Source organism: Oncorhynchus kisutch, linkage group LG19 (genome assembly GCF_002021735.2).
Source record: "Oncorhynchus kisutch isolate 150728-3 linkage group LG19, Okis_V2, whole genome shotgun sequence".
Taxonomy (NCBI): domain Eukaryota; kingdom Metazoa; phylum Chordata; class Actinopteri; order Salmoniformes; family Salmonidae; genus Oncorhynchus; species Oncorhynchus kisutch.
This window is the reverse complement of record NC_034192.2, coordinates 24,175,561-24,196,129: the sequence shown is the minus strand read 5'-3', so window position 1 is coordinate 24,196,129 and position 20,569 is coordinate 24,175,561. Positions and strand designations below refer to the sequence as shown.

At 42.3% G+C, this 20,569-nt stretch overlaps 1 protein-coding gene across 1 annotated transcript in view; it reads left to right on the top strand.

The window, feature by feature from the left end:
- LOC109864471 (interleukin-1 receptor accessory protein) overlaps positions 1-19,373 on the top strand; it is a 34,165-nt gene extending 14,792 nt beyond the window's left edge. Inside the window, exons 3-11 of the mRNA XM_020452288.2 lie at positions 5,113-5,401; positions 5,647-5,842; positions 7,542-7,710; positions 7,922-7,993; positions 13,507-13,633; positions 13,823-13,971; positions 17,516-17,659; positions 17,877-18,020; positions 18,514-19,373. Of these exons, the coding sequence (XP_020307877.1) occupies positions 5,113-5,401; positions 5,647-5,842; positions 7,542-7,710; positions 7,922-7,993; positions 13,507-13,633; positions 13,823-13,971; positions 17,516-17,659; positions 17,877-18,020; positions 18,514-18,833 (1,610 nt within the window). The 3' untranslated portion in view covers positions 18,834-19,373. The remainder of the gene's footprint in view (positions 1-5,112; positions 5,402-5,646; positions 5,843-7,541; positions 7,711-7,921; positions 7,994-13,506; positions 13,634-13,822; positions 13,972-17,515; positions 17,660-17,876; positions 18,021-18,513) is intronic.
- Positions 19,374-20,569: the final 1,196 nt, after the last annotated feature.

The following is a 20,569-nucleotide window of genomic DNA, read 5'->3' as shown; positions in this document are numbered from 1 at the left end:
GCATACTCTGAGTTGTCCTTATGTTAGGCCCTGATATGGCTGTGCGCTAAACTAGTTAATTTAGCAGACAAGATTTGCTTAGAATTCCATGACATTATTTGTATTATTTCACAGTTTGAAGAATACAATTGATCATAGCTTAATAAAATAGAAAGGATATTTTCTCCAAACGATTTCAAAGGAAATGCGCACATGCTGCTATTCCGTGTTAAGCGTTTAACAAAGAAACTGGTCCTCCTATATGCTTAATTTATAGTTATTTATTAAATTTCAGTTGTGAAACAAACGTTGAGCTATTTATTTGATTTTTAACACATTCTAAGGCTGAGTGATGGACTCTAATGATGATTTTTTAAAGTCCCAAGCTGCACACACTTCATCAGTCTCTCATTCCCAATTTGACAAGCACTTGATAATATTCTCACCAGGCCTCGAATTTCCCAGCGGAGTCCCCCTTGTGTGGCCATAATGCTCCCTTTAAAAAATCCATCCATTTTGCGGCCAAAGTGGCCGTTGTGCCCTTGGGCTGAATATAATAATTATAATTCCCTTCTTCCAGCTGCTGTGCTCTAAAGCACCTCTCACTCACATGGCTCTCTAAGATGTAGCCAATGCCCTTAGCATTTCAGCTAAGAAATAGGCTACAAGTGAATGAAGACAGACACATCAGGGAAGCAACTTTGTGCGTCCCTCTTAACAAATTCCGAGGTGCATATTGAAGATGTTAGAACTGTCCACATATAGCCTACTTTTCCTCAGCCAACAAGATGACTAGGCCTAACGAACAGCAAAAGCACTAGCCTATGTCTATCTAAACTCAGCAAAAAACATCCTCTCACTGTCAACTGCATTTATTTTCAGCAAACTTAACATGTGTAAATATTTGTATGAACATAACAAGATTCAACAACTGGGACATAAACTGAACAAGTTCCACAGTCATGTGACTAACAGAAATGTAATAATGTGTCCCTGAACAAAGGGGGGGGTCAAAATCAAAAGTAACAGTCAGTATCTGGTGTGGCCACCAGCTGCATTAAGTACTGCAGTGCATCTCCACCTCATGGACTGCACCAGATTTGCCATTTCTTGCTGTGAGATGTTACCCCAGTTCCACCAAGGCACCTGCAAGTTCCCAGACATTTCTGGGGGGAATGGCCCTAGCCCTCCCCCTCCGATTCAACAGGTCCCAGACGTTCTCAATGGGATTGAGATCCGGGCGCTTCACTGGCAATGGCAAAACATTGAAAAACATGTTCTGTTTTGCAGAAAATCACGCACAGAACGATCAGTATGGCTGGTGGCATTGTCATACTGGAGGGTCATGTTAGGTTGGGCCTGCAGGAAGAGTAGCAGATGAGGGAGGAGGATGTCTTACCTGTAACGCACAGCGTTGATATTGCCTGCAATGACAACAAGCTCAGTTCGATGATGCTGTGACACACCGCCCCAGACCATGACGGACCCTCCACCTCCAAGTCGATCCCACTCCAGAGTACAGGCCTCGGTGTAACGCTCATTCCTTCGACGATAAGCGCGAATCCGACCATCACACCTGGTAAGACAAAACCGCGACTCGTCAGTGAAGAGCACTTTTTGCCAGTCCTGTCTGGTCCAGCAATGGTGCGACGTAGGCAACGTTTTTGCCGGTGATGTCTGGTGAGGACCTACGTTACAACAGGCCTACAAGCCCCAAGTCCAGCCTCTCAGCCTATTGAGGACAGTCTGAGCACTGATGGAGCGATTGTGCATTCCTGGTGTAACTCGGGAAATTGTTGTTGCCATCCTGTACCTGTCCCGCAGGTGTGATGTTCGGATGTACTGATCCTGTGCAGGTGTTGTTACATGTGGTCTGCCACTGCGAGGGCGATCAGCTGTCCGTCCTGTCTCCTTGTAGCGCTGTCTTAGGCGTCTCATCGTGTGAACATTGCAATTTATTTCCCTGGCCACATCTGCAGTCCTCATGCCTCCTTGTAGCATGCCTAAGACATTTTCACACAGATGAGCAGGGACCCTGGGCATCTTTCTTTTTCAGAGTCAGTAGAAAGGCCTCTTTAGTGTCCTAAGTTTTCATAACTGTGACCTTAATTGCCTACCATCTGTAAACTGTTAGTGTCTTAATGACCGTTGCACAGATGCATGTTCATTAATTGTTTATGGTTCATTGAACAAGCATGGGCAACATTGTTTAAACCCTTTACAATGAAGATCTGTGATGAAGATCTTCTACGAATGATCTTTGAAAGACAGGGTCCTGAAAAAGGGCCGTTTCATTTTTTGCTGAGTTGACTATCCCCCATAGTACAAAAGTTGACCTATGCTACTGGTCCAAAATGCAATCAATTAGCGGGAAAACACTGTTCTCGAAAGTGAAGACAAATGCGATTATGCATGTAATGCTTTATTAAAAATCTGCATTTTTATGGTGAAAATGATCTTCCCCAATTGTGAAACTCACGTGCAGCCTATGTATGCCTGTTAGGCTCTACACCAGTTATAAAGCGGATTAATGTGCTTAGATTTCAGGAATTATTTGGTCACTTTAGTTGTGATACAACCCGTATCAAAACATATGGGCTAGGCTACATGAGGTGTGCGACTATGATTTGAAAAAGTCACACAAAAAACTCTTGCGCTGTTCCTTGCCTTACTGCACAAGCTGGGCATTATTCACGAGGGATAAAACATAATCCACAAGTGATAAATAATATTGTCACCCATCAGACTATTGTTAATTTAATATTGTCTTTACATTTACTAAATAATATATGTGTGAAATTTGTTTTGATTTAGAATGGACCATTATCATGCACCTGTCTTGGAACAGGGGCATGGGAAAAAACATGTAGTCTATGCACTTAAATAGCAAATGGAGGACGCTTTTCCCGTGGTTCATTTTCATGCCAGCCAGGTAGGCTATACTCCTGTTGTAAAGCGAAGCAATGTGCTTAATATTATGAGAATTGATAAGTAGTAAGTCTAGCCTATAGAAAGCTGATGGGATCCTCCTCTTTCTAATAGAATCCATAAAATCTCTGTTTTCTCGCACAATTGCATAGACAATATAGAAATGTTGCGCAACATGAGCTCATGGGCTCTCATGAAGCGTTTGATTAGATTTTCGATCACATTTCCATTGCTCAGAGTGATTAGAGGGACAATAGAGTGCTGAGTACCAGGCAGTTTGGTAGACAACTAATAACCATCAGCAACATCAGAGCTTGGAGCAGCCTAATTACCATGACTAAACGGTCACACGGAATTTGACTACCATCATGACTCGTGACCGCCGGTGTGACATTAATACGGTCACCATAAGTGTCACAGTCACCATACGGTCACCATAGGTGTGCGTGTGTTAAGGTGCGGATTAAAGGGAAGCACACCCGCAAGCTGCCCTGTGACACCAGCCTACCAGATGAGCTAAATAACTTCTATGTTCGCTTCGAAGGCAAGCAACACTGAAGCATGCATGACAGCATCAGTTGTTCTGGACGACTGTGTGATAACGCTCTCCATAGCTGATGTGAGTAAGACCTTTAAACAGGTCAACATTCACAATGCCGCAGGGCCTGACAGTTACCAGGACTTGTACTCCAAGCATGCTCTGACCAACTGGCAAGTGTCTTCACTGACATTTTCAACCTGTCCCTGTGCCCAAGAACACTAAGGTAACCAGCCTAAATATCTACCGACCCGTAGCACTCCTGTAGCCATGAAGTGCTTTGAAAGGCTGGTCATGGCTCACATCAACACCATTTTCCCAGAAACCCTAGACCCACTCAAATTTGCATACCGCCCCAACAGATCCACAGATGATGCAATCTCTATTGCAGTCCACACTGCCCTTTCCCACCTGGACAAAGGGAACACCTATGTGAGAATGCTGGACAGAGCAATTCCTTTACCGGGCCGTGATCTGACTGGTCAGGACGCTCTTGATGGTGCAGCAGTAGTTTTTGGAGAGGACCTGCGGTGGCGTTCTGAATTTCTTCAGCAGCCTTAGGATGTAGAGATGTGTGCCCTCTTGACAAGAGTGGTGTTGTTGGTCCATGATAAGTCCTCGGTGATGTGGACGCCAAGGAACATAAAACTGCTGACTCTCTACTGCAGTCCATTTGATGTGGATCCTCCTCTATTAACAATACTGGCTTAAGGGAGAGGTTGTTGTCCTGGCACCACAATGCCAGTTCACTTACCTCCTCTCTACAATGCCAGTTCACTTATCTCCTGTCTATAGGCTGCCTCGTCGTTGTTGGTTATCAGGCCTACAACCCTGGTGTCGTCAGCAAACTTGATGATGGAGTTTGTGTCGTGCAAAGATACACAGTTGTGGGTGAACAGGAAGTATAGCAGAGGGCTGATTACACAACCTTGGGGGACCTCTGTGTTAAGTGTCAGTGTGGAGGAGGTGTTGCCAATCCTCACAGCCTGTGGTCTGCCCTTCATGATGTCAAGGATCCAGTTGCAGAGGGTGTGGTCCAGACCCAGGGCTCTGAGCTTGGTGTCAAACTTGGAGGAATTACACAATAGTGTTGAATGCTAAACTGTAGTCAATGAAGAGCATTCTCACATAGATGTTCCTCTTGTCCAGATGTGTTACAGCCGTGTGAATATGAATATGTGTGAATATGAATATGAAAATGGCATCTTCCATGGATCTGTTGGAGCATCTGATATCAACGTAATATCAGCTAAATCACTGGTTTATTCTTGTGGGACAAGCTTATTTTAGCTCGCTGGTGCATGTCTTCTCCCGTTAGTATTGTTTAAGAAGGTGCTTATAGACCTCTGCAAACGGAAACTTGCAGGTGTTTTTTTAATAGTCAGATTAATACTCTGTGTGAATCTGACAGGGGAATTACCGTCAAACTGTCGTGCAGCCCAGCATAGCCCCCCTACCTCCACCCCTTTACAGAAACATATGATGAGGACTACAGTAGTACGGGCCCCCCAATATCAGCAGAGTGCCCCACATCTCACTCCTTCTCCCTATTCTACTTCTCCAAGCCCAATGTTCCTAAATACAACATGTGAAGTGGGGTACAATGTAAGAGAGAGAGAGAGAGGTGTGGTTTTGTCTGTCTAGAGTAATCCCTCTATCCCTCTCAGTGATCCAGTGCCATGACTGGGGCGAGTCAGACGATGGAGCTGTGAGGGTGATGGAGGGGGAGGCATGCTGGCTTCTCTGCCCTCTCTTCTCCCACCCCACTGTCTACAACTATAGCTCGGCCCAGGCAGCAGGCCTCAACCTGGTGTGGTACCACGTGGCTGCAGGTCAGGACCTGGAACAACCCATCGACTTCCACCACCCCGACCAGAGGCTCAGCAAGGAGAGGGAGAGGCTGTGGCTGCAGCCCACCACCACGCAGGACGCAGGCCAGTACATCTGCATGCTGAGGTAGGATGGAGACTGGGTTCGGTAGTGCCAAGAAAACCTGTCTATGAGCAGATGTTTGTATAAAAAATGTGTCATTCTTTTCATCTTTTGAACCCATCATCATTATCTGCCAGACGGTCAGAAAGTGCGTCATATCCTGAGCCAAAACCTCCTGACCTACAGTATCTTTTTTGTTTGTTTTAAATGACAAAGTCACAGTTTGTCTGATTTAACATTGTGTGTGTGTGTGTGCTTTCCCCTCTCAGAAACAGGACATCGTGTGCCAAGATTGCCATGCGTCTGGAGGTGTTGCCAAGTGGACAGGACCCCAACTGTGAGGTGAAGGCTGCTGTACCTCCCACCCCAGTCATCGCGCCCATACAAGATGGCAGGACCCTAACCTGCCCTGACCTGGAGCACATCAAGCTGCCTAACACTAGCCACTCTGTCACCTGGTACCATGTAAGGTGACCCTCGGTCTGTCTGTGTACAATTAATTTAATTTACCATATGGGAGAATGGCTAGTACTGTTACTTGGATGCTGTACATAATATAAATAGCAGCTAAGAAAGTGTATTACTTGATACAATTTAAAAAAATAGATTCCTTATTAAAAAGCAGTGTGATCATCAGTATACCCCAGGGGTCAAAACATTGTTGTCAGATTGTATACTAGGTTGTAAACATGTTTTTGGTTATAATTTGGGCCTGGCACCACAATTACATCTACCTATCAGTTTTGAGAGTTGTTAGTGTTTTGGTCTATTAATATTAGTATTTTCAAGAAGTTTAAATAAAAGTCTCAATCTTGATGAAAATGTATATATTTTTAGGTTTAGCAAACAGCAAACAACATTTCAAAGCTCACTATTTTGAATTACACATAATTTAAAAGCCAATTTCATAGAGAATGTAACAAACTAGACTATATGTAGTAGCTTCCTTTGAAGTGATGTTTGTGTCTAAGTAGGTGTTTGCTGTTTGGCAGTCTAAATTGTGGGATATGCAAATATGCACATATTTGTATTTATTATGGATCCCCATTACCTGCTGCCAAGGCAGCAGCTACTCTTCCTGGGGTCCAGCAAAATTAAGGCAGTTATACAATTTTAAAAACATTACAATACACCAGAAAATCAGCACTGTAACAGATTTCTGTATTTTTCTTTCTACAGTAAATCATACAGTAATGTGCTGCTATATCAGTATCCTCACAGCCTATGTTACTGTAGACCTCAAGGCATTCTGGTCTAGCAAATTACTGCATTTGTTAGCTGTAAAATGAACAACAAATATTCAGCTAAGATACCGAATAGTACATTTACAGTAAGTTCCTTTATTTTCAAAATTGAAGCACATATGCCATTTCAAGACTGATTTATAAAGTTTAACTGGTTTCATCACTGATTACAAAATTTGTGGACTCTCCATTGTTTTGGCCACAGTTTTTTGTTAAGATTTAGAACCTTTTAAGGTAAAACCTTTGAATTTGCTGAACATATCTTATGTTTTGGCCATCACAGTTGTATTAAATCCGTCTAGAATGCGGTTTCAACCAATCATCATCCAGGATTAGACCCACACGTTGTATAAACAATTGCATTGTCTTTGTTTTATGTTGATAGTCAATTTGTACCCAGTGTAGAAACACACGACAGAATGTTCTGTAGAGTAATCAACTATAGAAAAGTTGACAATAAAATTACTGTAAAAGTGGAAGACAACACGTTACAATACGACAGGATGCCAGTCTATCGCAGGGACTTACTCCCAACCCATCTCCTTAATGCTGAGTGCCAAGCAGGGCGGAAACTCTAACCACAAGGGCAAGGTGTTGGTCTCACAAATATAACCTCTAACAAAGCATGGCAGGACATACACTAGATGCCCAAAAGGTCAATGGACCTCTTTGGTTCCTCTCTTCTACTAAAGATTATCTACTACAGTGGAGGCGGCTGAGGGGAGGACGGCTCATAATAATGGCCAGAACAGAGCACATGGAATGGCACAAACATATGGAAACCATGTGTTTGATACCATTTCACTAATTCCACTCTAGCCACTACCACGAGCCTGTCATCCCCAATTAAGGTGACACCAACCTCCTGTGATCTACTGTGCTCTACCCCCCCCCCCCCCTCCTGTGTTGCCCTTGAGCAGGGGTGCAATGCGTTCGGGAACTTCAACATCGATCGTGTGCTCAAAGGAGACAAGCTGGTCATCCATGTAATGTTGGAGCACTACCAAGGACTGTACCACTGTGTGGTCACTTATGAGACCAAAGGAAGAGCCATCAAATTCACCAGAGTGGTCAATGTAACCGCAGTGTGTAAGGCCTGTTTCACAACTATCTGAAAGTTTTGTAACTATGAACGTTGCACTGTACATCCTTTTGTTAATGTTTGAGACCATGAAAGCAATTCAGTGATATGTTTTTGAATATTTCCTATAGTTAAGGTTTTATGGATAAATATCTGATATTGCAATATGATAATGTCAAACTTTCAATAAGCATAATTTCTGCTTTGTGTTTCTCTCAGCTTCCAGTGGTTTACCCAAACAGCCAAATATACTCAACCCTGCCAAGGAGCAATTCTATCCTGTCAAACAAGGTAGGTAGAGATAGACTATGAGATACATCAGCATATCAATATATTGATCAAGATATACACAGTGTACAAAACATTAGGAATACTGCTCTTTCCATGACATAGACTGAGCAGGTGAATTCAGGTGAAGGCTATGATCCCTTATTGATGTCACTTCAATCAGTCTAGATGAAGGGGAGGAGACAGGTTAAAGAAAGATGTTTAATCATTGAGACAAGTGGATTGTGTGTGTGTGCCATTCAGAGGGTGAATGAGCAAGACAAAAGATTTAAGTGCCTTTGAACGTGTTATGGTACTAGGTGCCAGGCGCACCGGTTTGTGTCAAGAACTACAATACTGCTGCGTTTTTCACTCTCAACAGTTTCCCGTGTGTATCAATAATGGTCCAACACCCAAAGGACATCCAGCCAACTTGACACAGGAAGAGATAAAAGGAGAATTGACAGCAGTACAATGACAAAGCATGTGTGATAGAAATGGTGTACAAGCTAATGATGTGGAAATACTGAAAAGCATATATAAATATATATATATATATAAAAACTATTGGTTTAAGCAGACCAGTTAGCAACATGCCAATTAGGCATATATATATATATATATATATATATACAGTTGAAGTCAGAAGTTTACATACACCGAGGTTGGTGTCATTAAAACTCATTTTTCAACCACTCCACAAATATCTTGTTAAACTATAGTTTTGACAAGTCGGTTAGGACACAAGTAATTTTTCCAACAATTGTTGACAGATAATTTCACTTCTAATTCACTGTATCACAATTCCAGTGGGTCAGAAGTTTACATTCATTTAGTTGACTGTGCTTTTAAACAGCTTGGAAAATTCCAGAAAATTATGTCATGGCTTTAGACGCTTCTGACATAATTTGAGTCAATTGGAGGTGTACATGTGGATGTATTTCAAGGCCTACCTTCAAACTCAGTGCCTCTTTGCTTGACATCATGAGAAAATCTAAATAAATCAGCCAAGACCTCTGAAAAAAAATCGTAGACCTCCACAAGTCTGTTTCATCCTTGGAAGCAATTTCCAAACACCTGAAGGTACCACGTTCATCTGTACAAACAATAGTACGCAATTATAAACACCATGAGACCACGCAGCCATCATACCACTCAGGAAGGAGAGATGAACTTACTTTGGTGCGAAAAGTGCAAATCAATCCCAGAACAACAGCAAAGGACCTTGTGAAGATGCTGGAGGACACAGGTGCAAAAGTATCTATATCCACAGTAAAATTAGTCCTATATCGACATAACCTGAAAGGCCGCTCAGAAAGGAAGAAGCCACTGCTCCAAAACCGCCATATAAAAGCCAGACTACGGTTTGCAACTGCACATGGGGACAAAGATCATACTTTTTGGAGAAATGTCCTCTGGTCTGATGAAACAAAAATAGAACTGTTTGGCAATAATGACCATCGTTATGTATGGAGGATAAAGGGGGATGCTTGCAAGCTGAAGAACACCATCCCAACCATGAAGCACAGGGGTGGCAGCATCATGTTGTGGGGCTGCTTTGCTGCAGGAGGGACTGGTGCACTTCACAAAATAGAGAAGGAAAATTCTGTGGATATATTGAAGCAACATCTCAAGACATCAGTCAGGAAGTTAAAGCTTGGTCGCAAATGGGTCTTCCAAATGGACAATGACCCCAAGCATACTTCCAAATTTGTGGCAAAATGGTTTAAGGACAAGAAAGTCAAGGTATTGGAGTGGCCATCACAAAGCCCTGACCTCAATCCTATAGAAAATGTGTGGGCAGAACTGAAAAAGCGGGTGTGAGCAAGGAGGCCTACACACCTGACTCAATTACACCAGCTCTGTCAGGAGGAATGGGCCAAACATCACCTAACTTATTGTGGGAAGCTTATAGAAGGCTACCTGAAACGTTTGACCCAAGTTAAACCAGTTAAATACCAAATACTAATTAAGTGTTGTTAAGGGAATTGTGTATGTAAACTTCTAACCCACTGGGAATGTGATGAAAGAAAGAAATGCTGAAATAATTCATTCTCTCTACTATTATTCTGACATTTCACATTCTTAAAATAAAGTGGTGACCTAAAACAGGGAATTTTTACTAGGATTAAATGTCAGAAATTGTGAAAAACTGAGTTTAAATGTATTTGGCTAAGGTGTATGTAAACTTCTGACTTCAACCTTATATATATACAGTGGGGCAAAAAAGTATTTAGTCAGCCAACAATTGTGCAAGTTCTCCCACTTAAAAAGACGAGAGAGGCCTGTAATTTTCATCATAGATACACTTCAACTATGACAGACATAATGAGAAAAAAAATCCTGAATATCACATTGTAGGATTTTTTATAAATGTATTAGCAAATTATGGTGGAAAATAAGTATTTGGTCACCTACAAACAAGCAAGATTTCTGGCTCTCACAGACTTGTAACCTCTTCTTTAAGAGGCTCCTCTGTCCTTCACTCGTTACCTGTAATGGCACCTGTTTGAACTTGTTATCAGTATAAAAGACACCTGTCCATAACCTAAACAGTCACACTCCAAACTCCACTATGGCAAAGACCAAAGAGCTGTTAAAGGACACTAGAAAAAAATGTAGACTTGCACCAGGCTGGGAAGACTGAATCTGCAATAGGTAAGCAGCTTGGTTTGAAGAAATCAACTGTGGGAGCAATTATTAGGAAATGGAAGACATACAAGACCACTGATAATGTCCCTCGATCTGGGGCTCCACGCAAGATCTCACCCCGTGGGGTCAAAATGATCACAAGAACGGTGAGCAAAAATCCCAGAACCACACGGGGGGACCTAGTGAATGACCTGCAGAGAGCTGGGACCAAAGTAACAAAGCCTACCATCAGTAACACACTATGCCGCCAGGGACTCAAATCCTGCAGTGCCAGACGTGTCCCCCTGTTTAAGCCAGTACATGTCCAGGCCTGTCTGAAGTTTGCTAGATAGCATGTGGATGATCCAGAAGAAGATTGGGAGAATGTCATATGGTCAGATGAAACCAAAATATAACTTTTTGGTAAAAACTCAACTCGTTGTGTTTGGAGGACAAAGAATGCTGAGTTGCATCCAAAGAACACCATACCTACTGTGAAGCATGGAGGTGGAAACATCATGCTTTGGGGCTGTTTTTCTGCAAAGGGACCAGGACGACTGATCCATGTAAAGGAAAGAATGAATGGGGCCATGTATTGTGAGATTTTGAGTGAAAACCTCCTTCCATCAGCTAGGGCATTGAAGATGAAACGTGGCTTGGTCTTTCAGCATAACATGCAGGGCTCTGGCAGTGCTCCTCCTGCTCCTCCTAGCACAAAGGCGGAGGTAGCGGTCCTGCTGCTGGGTTGTTGCCCTCCTACGGCCTCCTCCACGTCTCCTGATGTACTGGCCTGTCTCCTGGTAGCGCATCCATGCTCTGGACACTACGCTGACAGACACAGCAAACCGTCTTGCCACAGCTCGCATTGATGTGCCATCTTGGATGAGCTGCACTACCTGAGCCACTTGTGTGGGTTGTAGACTCCGTCTCATGCTACCACTAGAGTGAAAGCACCGCCAGCATTCAAAAGTGACCAAAACATCAGCCAGGAAGCATAGGAACTGAGAAGTGGTCTGTGGTCACCACCTGCAGAACCACTCCTTTATTGGGGGTGTCTTGCAAATTGCCTATAATTTCCACCCGTTGTCTATTCCATTTGCACAACAGCATGTGAAATTTATTGTCAATCAGTGTTGCTTCCTAAGTGGACAGTTTGATTTCACAGAAGTGTGATTGACTTGGAGTTACATTGTGTTGTTAAAGTGTTCCCTTTATTTTTTTGAGCAGTGTATATATACACATTTACAAATGTGCTTTTCTTTCAAAAACAAGGACATTTCTAAGTGACTCCAAACTTTTGAACGGTAGCGTGCGTGTGCGTGTGTGCGGGTGCGTGTGTGTGTGTGTACGTACATATATACACACACACACACACACACACGACAGACTGACCAGGTGAATCCAGGTGACAGCTATCAGTGTAGTGTTCAATCAGTGTAGATGGGGAGGAGACAGGTAAAATAAAGATATTTAAGCCTTGAAACAATTGGATTGTGTATGTGTGCCATTCAGATGGTAAATGGGCAAGACAAAAGGTTTAAGTCCCTTTGAACGGGGTAAGGTGCCAGGTGCACAGGGTTGCGTCAAAAATTGTAATGCTGTGCAGTTTATCACGCTCAACAGTCCACCCTCCAAAGGACATCCAGCCCACTTGACACAACTGTAGGAAGCATTGGAGTCAACATGGGCCAGCATCCCTGTGGAACACTTTCAACACCTTGTAGAGTCAATGCCCTGACAAATTTGGGCTGTTCTGAGGGCAAAAGGGGGTTCTTCTCAATATTAGGAAGGTGTTCCTAATGATTTGTACACTCAGTGCATATTACGATAAATCAAGTTAAACTTATTCAACTCAGATTCAACCCTTTCCCCATAACAAGTCATACAATTCAGTTGAAGATCAGACCATCACTTCCCACTTTTCGCTGTTGTGATCATCGAATTAGAATTAATACTAAGCATATGGTTGTGACAGAGTTTTCTCAATATATAGAAAAAATAATCATACTCAACATTGACACATTGAATCATCAACATCAGAGTTTTGGCTATTCCTTTTTAATTTTATTCAAATGTTTAATGTGACAACGTTGTAGTCATGGCTGTAGCTGTGATATTGTTCCCATGGTAATGCAGCAGTATTGATAGCCTTGGGGACTGTTGCAGGGTCAGAGGTGAATCTCACATTGAGGCCTTTCCATCTCCAACATTTTAATAACTGACTTGAGATCAGTTTTAGAACTTAGTGATTACTGTAACTAAGTTTTATAAACTTATCTTATGTGTTGGCTGTCACTAATTTGAAAGTTGAGATGGGCAATGATTATCGAGTGCGTTTGGGGAGATGCATATGTGATAACAGAAAGCCGGATACTTTGATTTGTTTTCTAACAGCAAGGCTCGACTTAACAACTCAACATGCAATGTAAACGTTTGACAAAATATTACACTGCATTGTGTGAAAATTGTCAGATGTGAGGAAAGAATATCTGTATTTCAAATGTTAGAATAATATCACCACATAGAATACAGTACATTTCCAACCTATTGACCAATTGTAGGTGCATGGTATTGTGATTTCTGGGCCTCATTTAACATATTTCCCAGTGTGTTTTGTTGTAGGTTATATTTGTTGCACCAGTTAGTGTAGAGTGTTGTACCAGTTTAGCTGTTTTTTGGTGTGCCAATAATAATATTTCCCATCACAGGGTGCAGACCAAAGTGACAGTTCCACATTCATTTGATTCCTGGCAATCGGGTACAATCAATATCATTTCACAGAATGTTACTTGCATTTTTTTGTGAGTTGATGAGATTGGGTGATATTGTCATGGTGACACAGTAGCACAGTAGATATTGTTCCCATGGTAATGCAGCAGTATTGATCGCCGTGGTGACTGTTGCAGGGTCAGAGGTGAATCTCACATGCAGGGTGTCATTGCCCTACCTGGAAGGACCCAGGGAGACCTGGTGGACCATCGATGGGAAGACTGTAGATCAGCTAGCTGATCCCCGCATCTCATTCACTTCTAGGTAAGTCTCATCCTCTTTCTGTCTTTTCTTGTCTCTTCTGTTACTTTATCTTCTCATCTCTATTCTTCTCTATTCTTTTATACTGTTATTGTTGGTTTCTATCCTCTCCTCTCATTCTTCTGTTACGTCTGTCCAATTTTTTCCTTCCCTTCATCTCCTCTCTCCTCCCCACATCTCTCTATCCTACAGGGTGGTGTTGGATTATTTTGGGGACTGGACAGTTGAGAATGTGCTCCGCATCCAGGACTTCAGCTCAGAGGACCTGACCAGAGAATACAACTGCTCCGGACGCAACGGCCAAGATGTAGCCACCCGCAGGGCAGTGCTAGAAGAGGAGGGTGAGGAATGATTTAAAACACGACAGGGCATAACATGACACAATAGGACATTTGTTGATAATTTGTGTGGAAATGTGCTGAATATTGCATTAGTCACTATGGAAAAGTGGTGTGTAGCTAGTGCTCTGTGGTTGATCTTGTGGACTGTTGTGTGATCTGTGAGGACATTTTCTGTTAAACCTTACTAATGCTTTTGTACTAAAATATACGTCTTTAAGCCTAGGCATTGGGCTTGAGTTAGTTTCTTTAACAAACTCATATAGATAGAAAAGTGTGTGTGCGCGCCTTAACCTCTCTGGGATATGTGGGCAGCGTCCCTGGCCCAAAAAAACAGGGAAAATGCAGAGCGCCAAATTCAAAAAAATTACTATAAAAATCAAACTTTCATTAAATCACACATGCAAAATAGCAAAATAAAGCTACACTTGTTGTGAATCCAGCCAACATGTCAGATTTCAAAAAGGCTTTTCGGCAAAAGCAAACTATGCTATTATCTGAGGATAGCACCTCCGTAAACAAAGAGAGAGAAGCATATTTCAACCCTGCAGGCGCGACACAAAACGCAGAAATAAAAATATAATTAATGCCTTACCTTTGACGAGCTTCTTTTGTTGGCACTCCAATATGTCCCATAAACATCACAAATGGTCCTTTTGTTCGATTAATTCCGTCGATATATATCCAAAATGTCCATTTATTTGGCACGTTTGATCCAGAAAAACACCGGTTCCAACTTGCGCAACGTGACTACAAAATATCTCAAAAGTTACCTGTAAACTTTGCCAAAACATTTCAAACTACTTTTGTAATACAACTTTAGGTATTTTTTAACAGAAATAATCGCTAAAATTGAAGACGTGATGATCTGTGTTCAATACAGGAGGAAAACAAACTGTAGCTAGCTTTCTGGTCACGCGCCTCTATCTAACAGTACACTTCAAGTTACCCTCGTTCAATATGGCCGTACTTCTTCATTACACAAAGGAAAAAATCTCAACCAATTTCTAAAGACTGGTGACATCCAGGAAGCAGTAGGAACTGCAAGAAGGTCCCTTAGAAATCTGGATTCCCAATGATTCGGAATGGTTTGTCCTCTGGGTTTTGCCTGCTAAATAAGTTGTGTTATACTCACAGACATGATTCAAACAGTGTTAGAAACTTCAGAGTGTTTTCTATCCAAATCTAATAATAATATGCATATCTTATCTTCTGGGGATGAGTAGCAGGCAGTTGACATTTGGCATGCATTTCATCTGGACCTGAATATACTGCCCCCTGTCACCAAGAAGTTAATAGAGGCCTGTTCTAACTGTTCTGTGTGTGTAGAATGACCCCATGATGTCTGGGCACTCAGCCAAGAAACTGTTACCTCTTAAGTTAACTGGAGACTGAGTAAAGGTTATATCCTGCACAGCAATGATAAAGCTATTGTTCTGTTTGGAGCCTGTTTCTGGGCGAAAGTTTCAGGTTTTGTGTGTGTGTGACCAGTACGACCATACATCATCTGGGCCGATAGTCAAAGGCACTTGCTTGCCCAACTTGGGGGAACCTTTGAGCGGTTGTTAGAGGAATTATGTATGGAGTGACTTCCTGTCATTCTGGCCCCTATTGTTCTCACTCAGTTGCGACAGACTGAGGCAAACTTTTCACCCAGTTGTCTCCCCTCACACTTGCATGGGGTAGTTTGACTATATAAATGCTCCTGTACTTTTTGTACAGGGGGCTCTCACTCCATTTCACCTGCATGGGTGGTGTGACCAGCCTCCTTATTATAATACGTTTTTAATAAAAGTAATACGTTGATTGATTATTGGCTTTGCCTCTCCTCATTATTTGAATTTCCACCACCGACCATTTCCATGATAGAATAAATAAATACAATTATCTCTGCAGAGGGTAAGTAGCAGAGGTTTGGACTGTTTAGTGTACATTCTTTAAAAAAACGATATTCTTATTATTTCGATTTTTTTTTTAACAAGTTTGCCATTTTATTCTGTTTTAACGCTTTTACATTTGATACATTCTCTTTGTTTCCTTTATTAGTATTATTTTTCTACCATTGTTTTATATCTTGCTTATCTTGTTTTATTTTTACATGCTACATTCTTTAGTGTACGACTATGTTTTATTATTTCAAGCAATAACTTGTGAAGCACATTGGGTGTAATGACTCCTGTGAAAGGTGCTTAACCCCCTAGCACCGGTGCATCAATCTAAGTTACATAATTAAAAAAATCCCATTAAAATCCGTCAGTTTAAGCTACAGATATCTGAAGTTGGTAGTCGGCACCATCTATTTTCCAACTTCTGTTTAGTAGCGTCCGAACCATTTGGGCTACAAATGAATGGGACTGCACTGTGGAAAGCTGAGATTGTGTCATGGGACTCGTCTGTGTAACGGATTTCCTCCTCTTCGTCTGAGGAGGAGTAAGGATCGGACCAAAACGAAGCGTGGTAAGTGTCCATATAGATTTATTCAAAAACACAACTGAACACTGGAACAAAATAATAAACGTGAAATATACAAAACCGAAACAGTACGGTGTCGCCTAAACACTCACACGGAAACAAACACCCACAAACCAAAAGTGAAACCCAGGCTACCTAACTATGATTCTCAATCAGGGACAACAATTGACAGCTGCCTCTGATTGAGAACCATACTAGGTCGAACTCAAAACCCAACATAGAAAAACAAACAGACTGCCCACCCCAACTCATGCCCTGACCAACTAAAACAAAGACAAAAACAAAGGAACTAAGGTCAGAACGTGACAGTCTGAAGGTAACTAGTACCTGTAATATGGAATTATGAAGGTAGTTTTGTGTAGATTTAAACATTAATTATTATTTTTTTAAACAAGCTAAATAATCCATAGTATGACCATCTTAAAACAATTCCATATGTCAGCATAGCACCCCCCCCTTTCCCCCAACCTCTTAGGCTCTAAAGAATTAACAAACAAAGTACAGTATATTATCATTATCAATAGTATTTCCAGTGAGTGTAGGTCACACCAATTCTGTAGGCTAGAAGAGTTGGCTATATCACACAGGCCTTTCCTATTTTATTATTTTTTGGGGGGGATAAGCAGGCGTAACAGTGAGGGAGAGCAGGATGAGACATACAGGTAGGAGGGTTTGAATTTGATTTAAGGCTACCACAGACTGAGGGCAACATTTTCGTAGTGCAAAATAATTGTGCAAAGTGCTAAAATTACAATAAACCTCATTGTAATCAGTGTGATTACATTTTTAACTTTTTCTTCAACAATGTGCTTTATAAAGAGGAAACTATAGATGTATTGCTCAGTTTACAAAATTCGTGTTAAATCATACTGCGACTTTGGCCTCAATGGGAATCACCTGCCTAAGTATACAGTAAGTTAAATAAAACATTTGGTTTATGCTATTTTTTGCACTTTGCACAATTCTTTTGCACTGTGAAAATGTCGCCTTGAATAGTGATAAAGTATATGCTGCATGTGATGGTGTTACCAACTAGGCCAGCCCGAGGCACCCAATTCTCTAATTTAATTTTCAGTATACCTGCCATCCGTGGAGCTGGGCTGTGGCCTGGGTGTGACTCTGTTCTTGATGCTGGTGCTGTTCGTGGTCTACCACATCTTCTGGCTGGAGCTGCTGCTGCTCTATCGCTCCTGGTTTGGAACCGATGAACGCTGTACAGGTGGGACAACAACTGTACAGACAGACCTTGCTAAGAATAACCAACTAGGGCCATTCATTTTTCCTGACCACTTGACCTGGCCAAGAAAGTGTAGCTCCAACATATTAAACCTGACCTGGAAAAACTAATGTGGTAAGGAGACTCCTGACCCTAATAATGACATCCCTGAAATACATTTTTTCCTTCTTACTGGGTTTCTGCTTCCTCCATCATTCAGACGACAAGGAGTATGACATCTACATCTCGTACGCGAGGAATAGCGAGGAGGAGCAATTTGTCCTCTTGACACTCCGCAGGGTCCTGGAGAATGAGCTGGGCTATACCGTCTGCATCTTCGACAGGGACAGCCTTCCTGGAGGGAGTGAGTATGGTCTAGCTTAGACAGAATAGTATGGTCTATCTTCAGGCCCTGATATCAGTATGGAACAGTCCAACAGCGGGATGAGGAGTGTATGAGAGAAAGGGGAACAGTGTGTAAGAATGAACCAGTGGGTAGAAATGTGTAGGAATTGTGAGGGAGATGATTACAGACCGGAGAGTTTCCTGACCACAACCTGACCAGGAAAAACTCTCTAAAAGCCTACAACCAGGGCCTGGTATTTTCCCTGGTCATGTCACATGGTCAGCAAACCTCCCCTGGCCCTAACAATGACACATGCTATTACCATTAGAGGATTCAGAGGATTGGCCTGAATGAAGGCGCTGTGCTGAATCACTGATCTACAAATAATCTTGCATCCCAAATGACTCCTCATTATGTGATCAAGATTAGTGAATCTGCATAGAGCCTTGCTCAGTCTGACCCCTCGGAAGCGCTGTGTTACTGAGTGAGAATGGTGTGATCCCCTTCCCAGCCATCACTGACGAGACGCTGACCTTTGTGGGCCGCAGTCGCCGCGTCCTGGTGGTGCTCAGCCCAGGATACGGCCTCCAGGGGACCCAGGCCCTACTGGAGCTCAAAGCAGGGCTAGACAGCATGGCGTGGGGTGGACATCTGCGGGTCATTCTGGTCCAGTATAAGCCATTGAGGCGGGGCGGCTGGGTGCGCGAGCTGAGGCGAGCGAGAGTAGCCCTGGCGTTGGTCCGATGGCAAGGGGACAAATCCAGCGATCTGTCCTCTACGTTCTGGAAGCGACTCCGAGTGGAGCTACCTGTCAGAAGGATTAAAGACTAGCTACAGAGCCAAGATAGTAACGCTATACCACTGCAGAATATAGCTATAGACACACAGCGAGCATAATAACATTGTGGAGATGCAACTCGCACTTAGAATACAGAATGACATAGCATATATGTGACATACGCACACACGCCCACACACATACATACACACACACCATTATTACACTGTCATTTTGTTTCCTTTTTGTGAGTGAGAAACCATTCATCAATTTGTTTTGCATTTTGTTAAATGCTTATTTGAAAGAGTCTCACGTTGTCTCATTTTGTATACTTTCATATTATGTAAATGTTTGTTATCCGAATAAATGCATTTTTTTCATATCTCAATATCCATTTCATCCATGTAATTTAATTTCATCACATTTTCATTGTTTGTCATATTATGCATTATCTTTCACATGACTGTGTGTTTGGAGTTGCTGGTTGAAATATAATTCTGGAAGGTGATATCTGATAGCTATGAGTATGTGAATTTGTAATTGTTTTTGATAATGGAAAATATACAGGCTGAAATTCAGTCGAACATGCCATAGCAATGTTTAATTTGTGTCTTTAATCAGTGTGCACAGTTTTGAGGGGAGTCCACTTGTTAGTGATTAGTAAGTTTTCACACTACATTCCTTTAAAGTACATCAAAACTATTCTGTAATTTTATTTGACCGTTGGAAAAAATCTAGCTTTGCAAAATATCAAATCAAATTTTATTAGTCACATGCGCCGAACACAACTGGTGTAGACCTTACAGTGGAAATGCTTACTTACAAGCCCCTATGCAGTTTAAAAAATAAGAATAAGAATAAGAAATAAAAGTAACAAGTAGTTAAAGAGCAGCAGTAAAATAATAATAGTGAGACTATATACAGTGGGTACCGGTACAGAGTCAATGTGCAGGGGCACCAGTTAGTTGAGGTAATTGAGGTAATAAGTATATGTAGGTAGAGTTATTAAAGTGACTATGCATAGAAAATAACAGAGAGTAGCAGTGGTGTAAAAGGAGGGGGGGGCAATGCAAATAGTCTGGGTAGCCATTTGATTAGATGTTCAGGAGTCTTATTGCTTGGGGGTAGAAGATGTTAGAATCCTCTTGGACCTAGACTTGCCGTGCGGTAGCCGAGACAACGATCTATGACAAGGGTGGCTGGAGTCTGACAATTTTTAGGGCCTTCCTCTGAAACTGCCTGGTATAGAGGTCATGGATGGCAGGAAGTGATGTACTGGGCTGTACGCACTATCCTCTGTAGTGCCTTGCAGTTGGAGGCCGAGCAGTTGCCATACTAGGCAGTGATGCAACCAGTCAGGATGCTCTCGATGGTGCAGCTGTAGAACCTTTTGAGGATCTGAGGACCCATGCCAAATCTTTTCCATCTCCTGAGGGGGAATAGGTTTTGTCACGCCCTCTTCACGACTGTCTTGGTGTGCTTGGACCATGTCAGTTTGTTGGTGATGTGGACACCAAGGAACTTGAAGCTCTGAACCTACTCCACTACAGCCCTGTTGCTGAGAATTGGGGGGTGTTCGGTCCTCCTTTTCCTGTAGTCTACAATCATCTCCTTTGTCTTGATCACGTTGAGGGAGAGGTTGTTGTCCTGGCACCACACGGCCAGGTCTCTGACCTCCTCCCTACAGGCTGTCTCGTCGTTGTCGGTGATCAGGCCTACCACTGTTGTGTCATCGCAAAACTTTTATTCTTTCTCATTTACAACTGCGAACTGGCCAAGATAAAGCAAA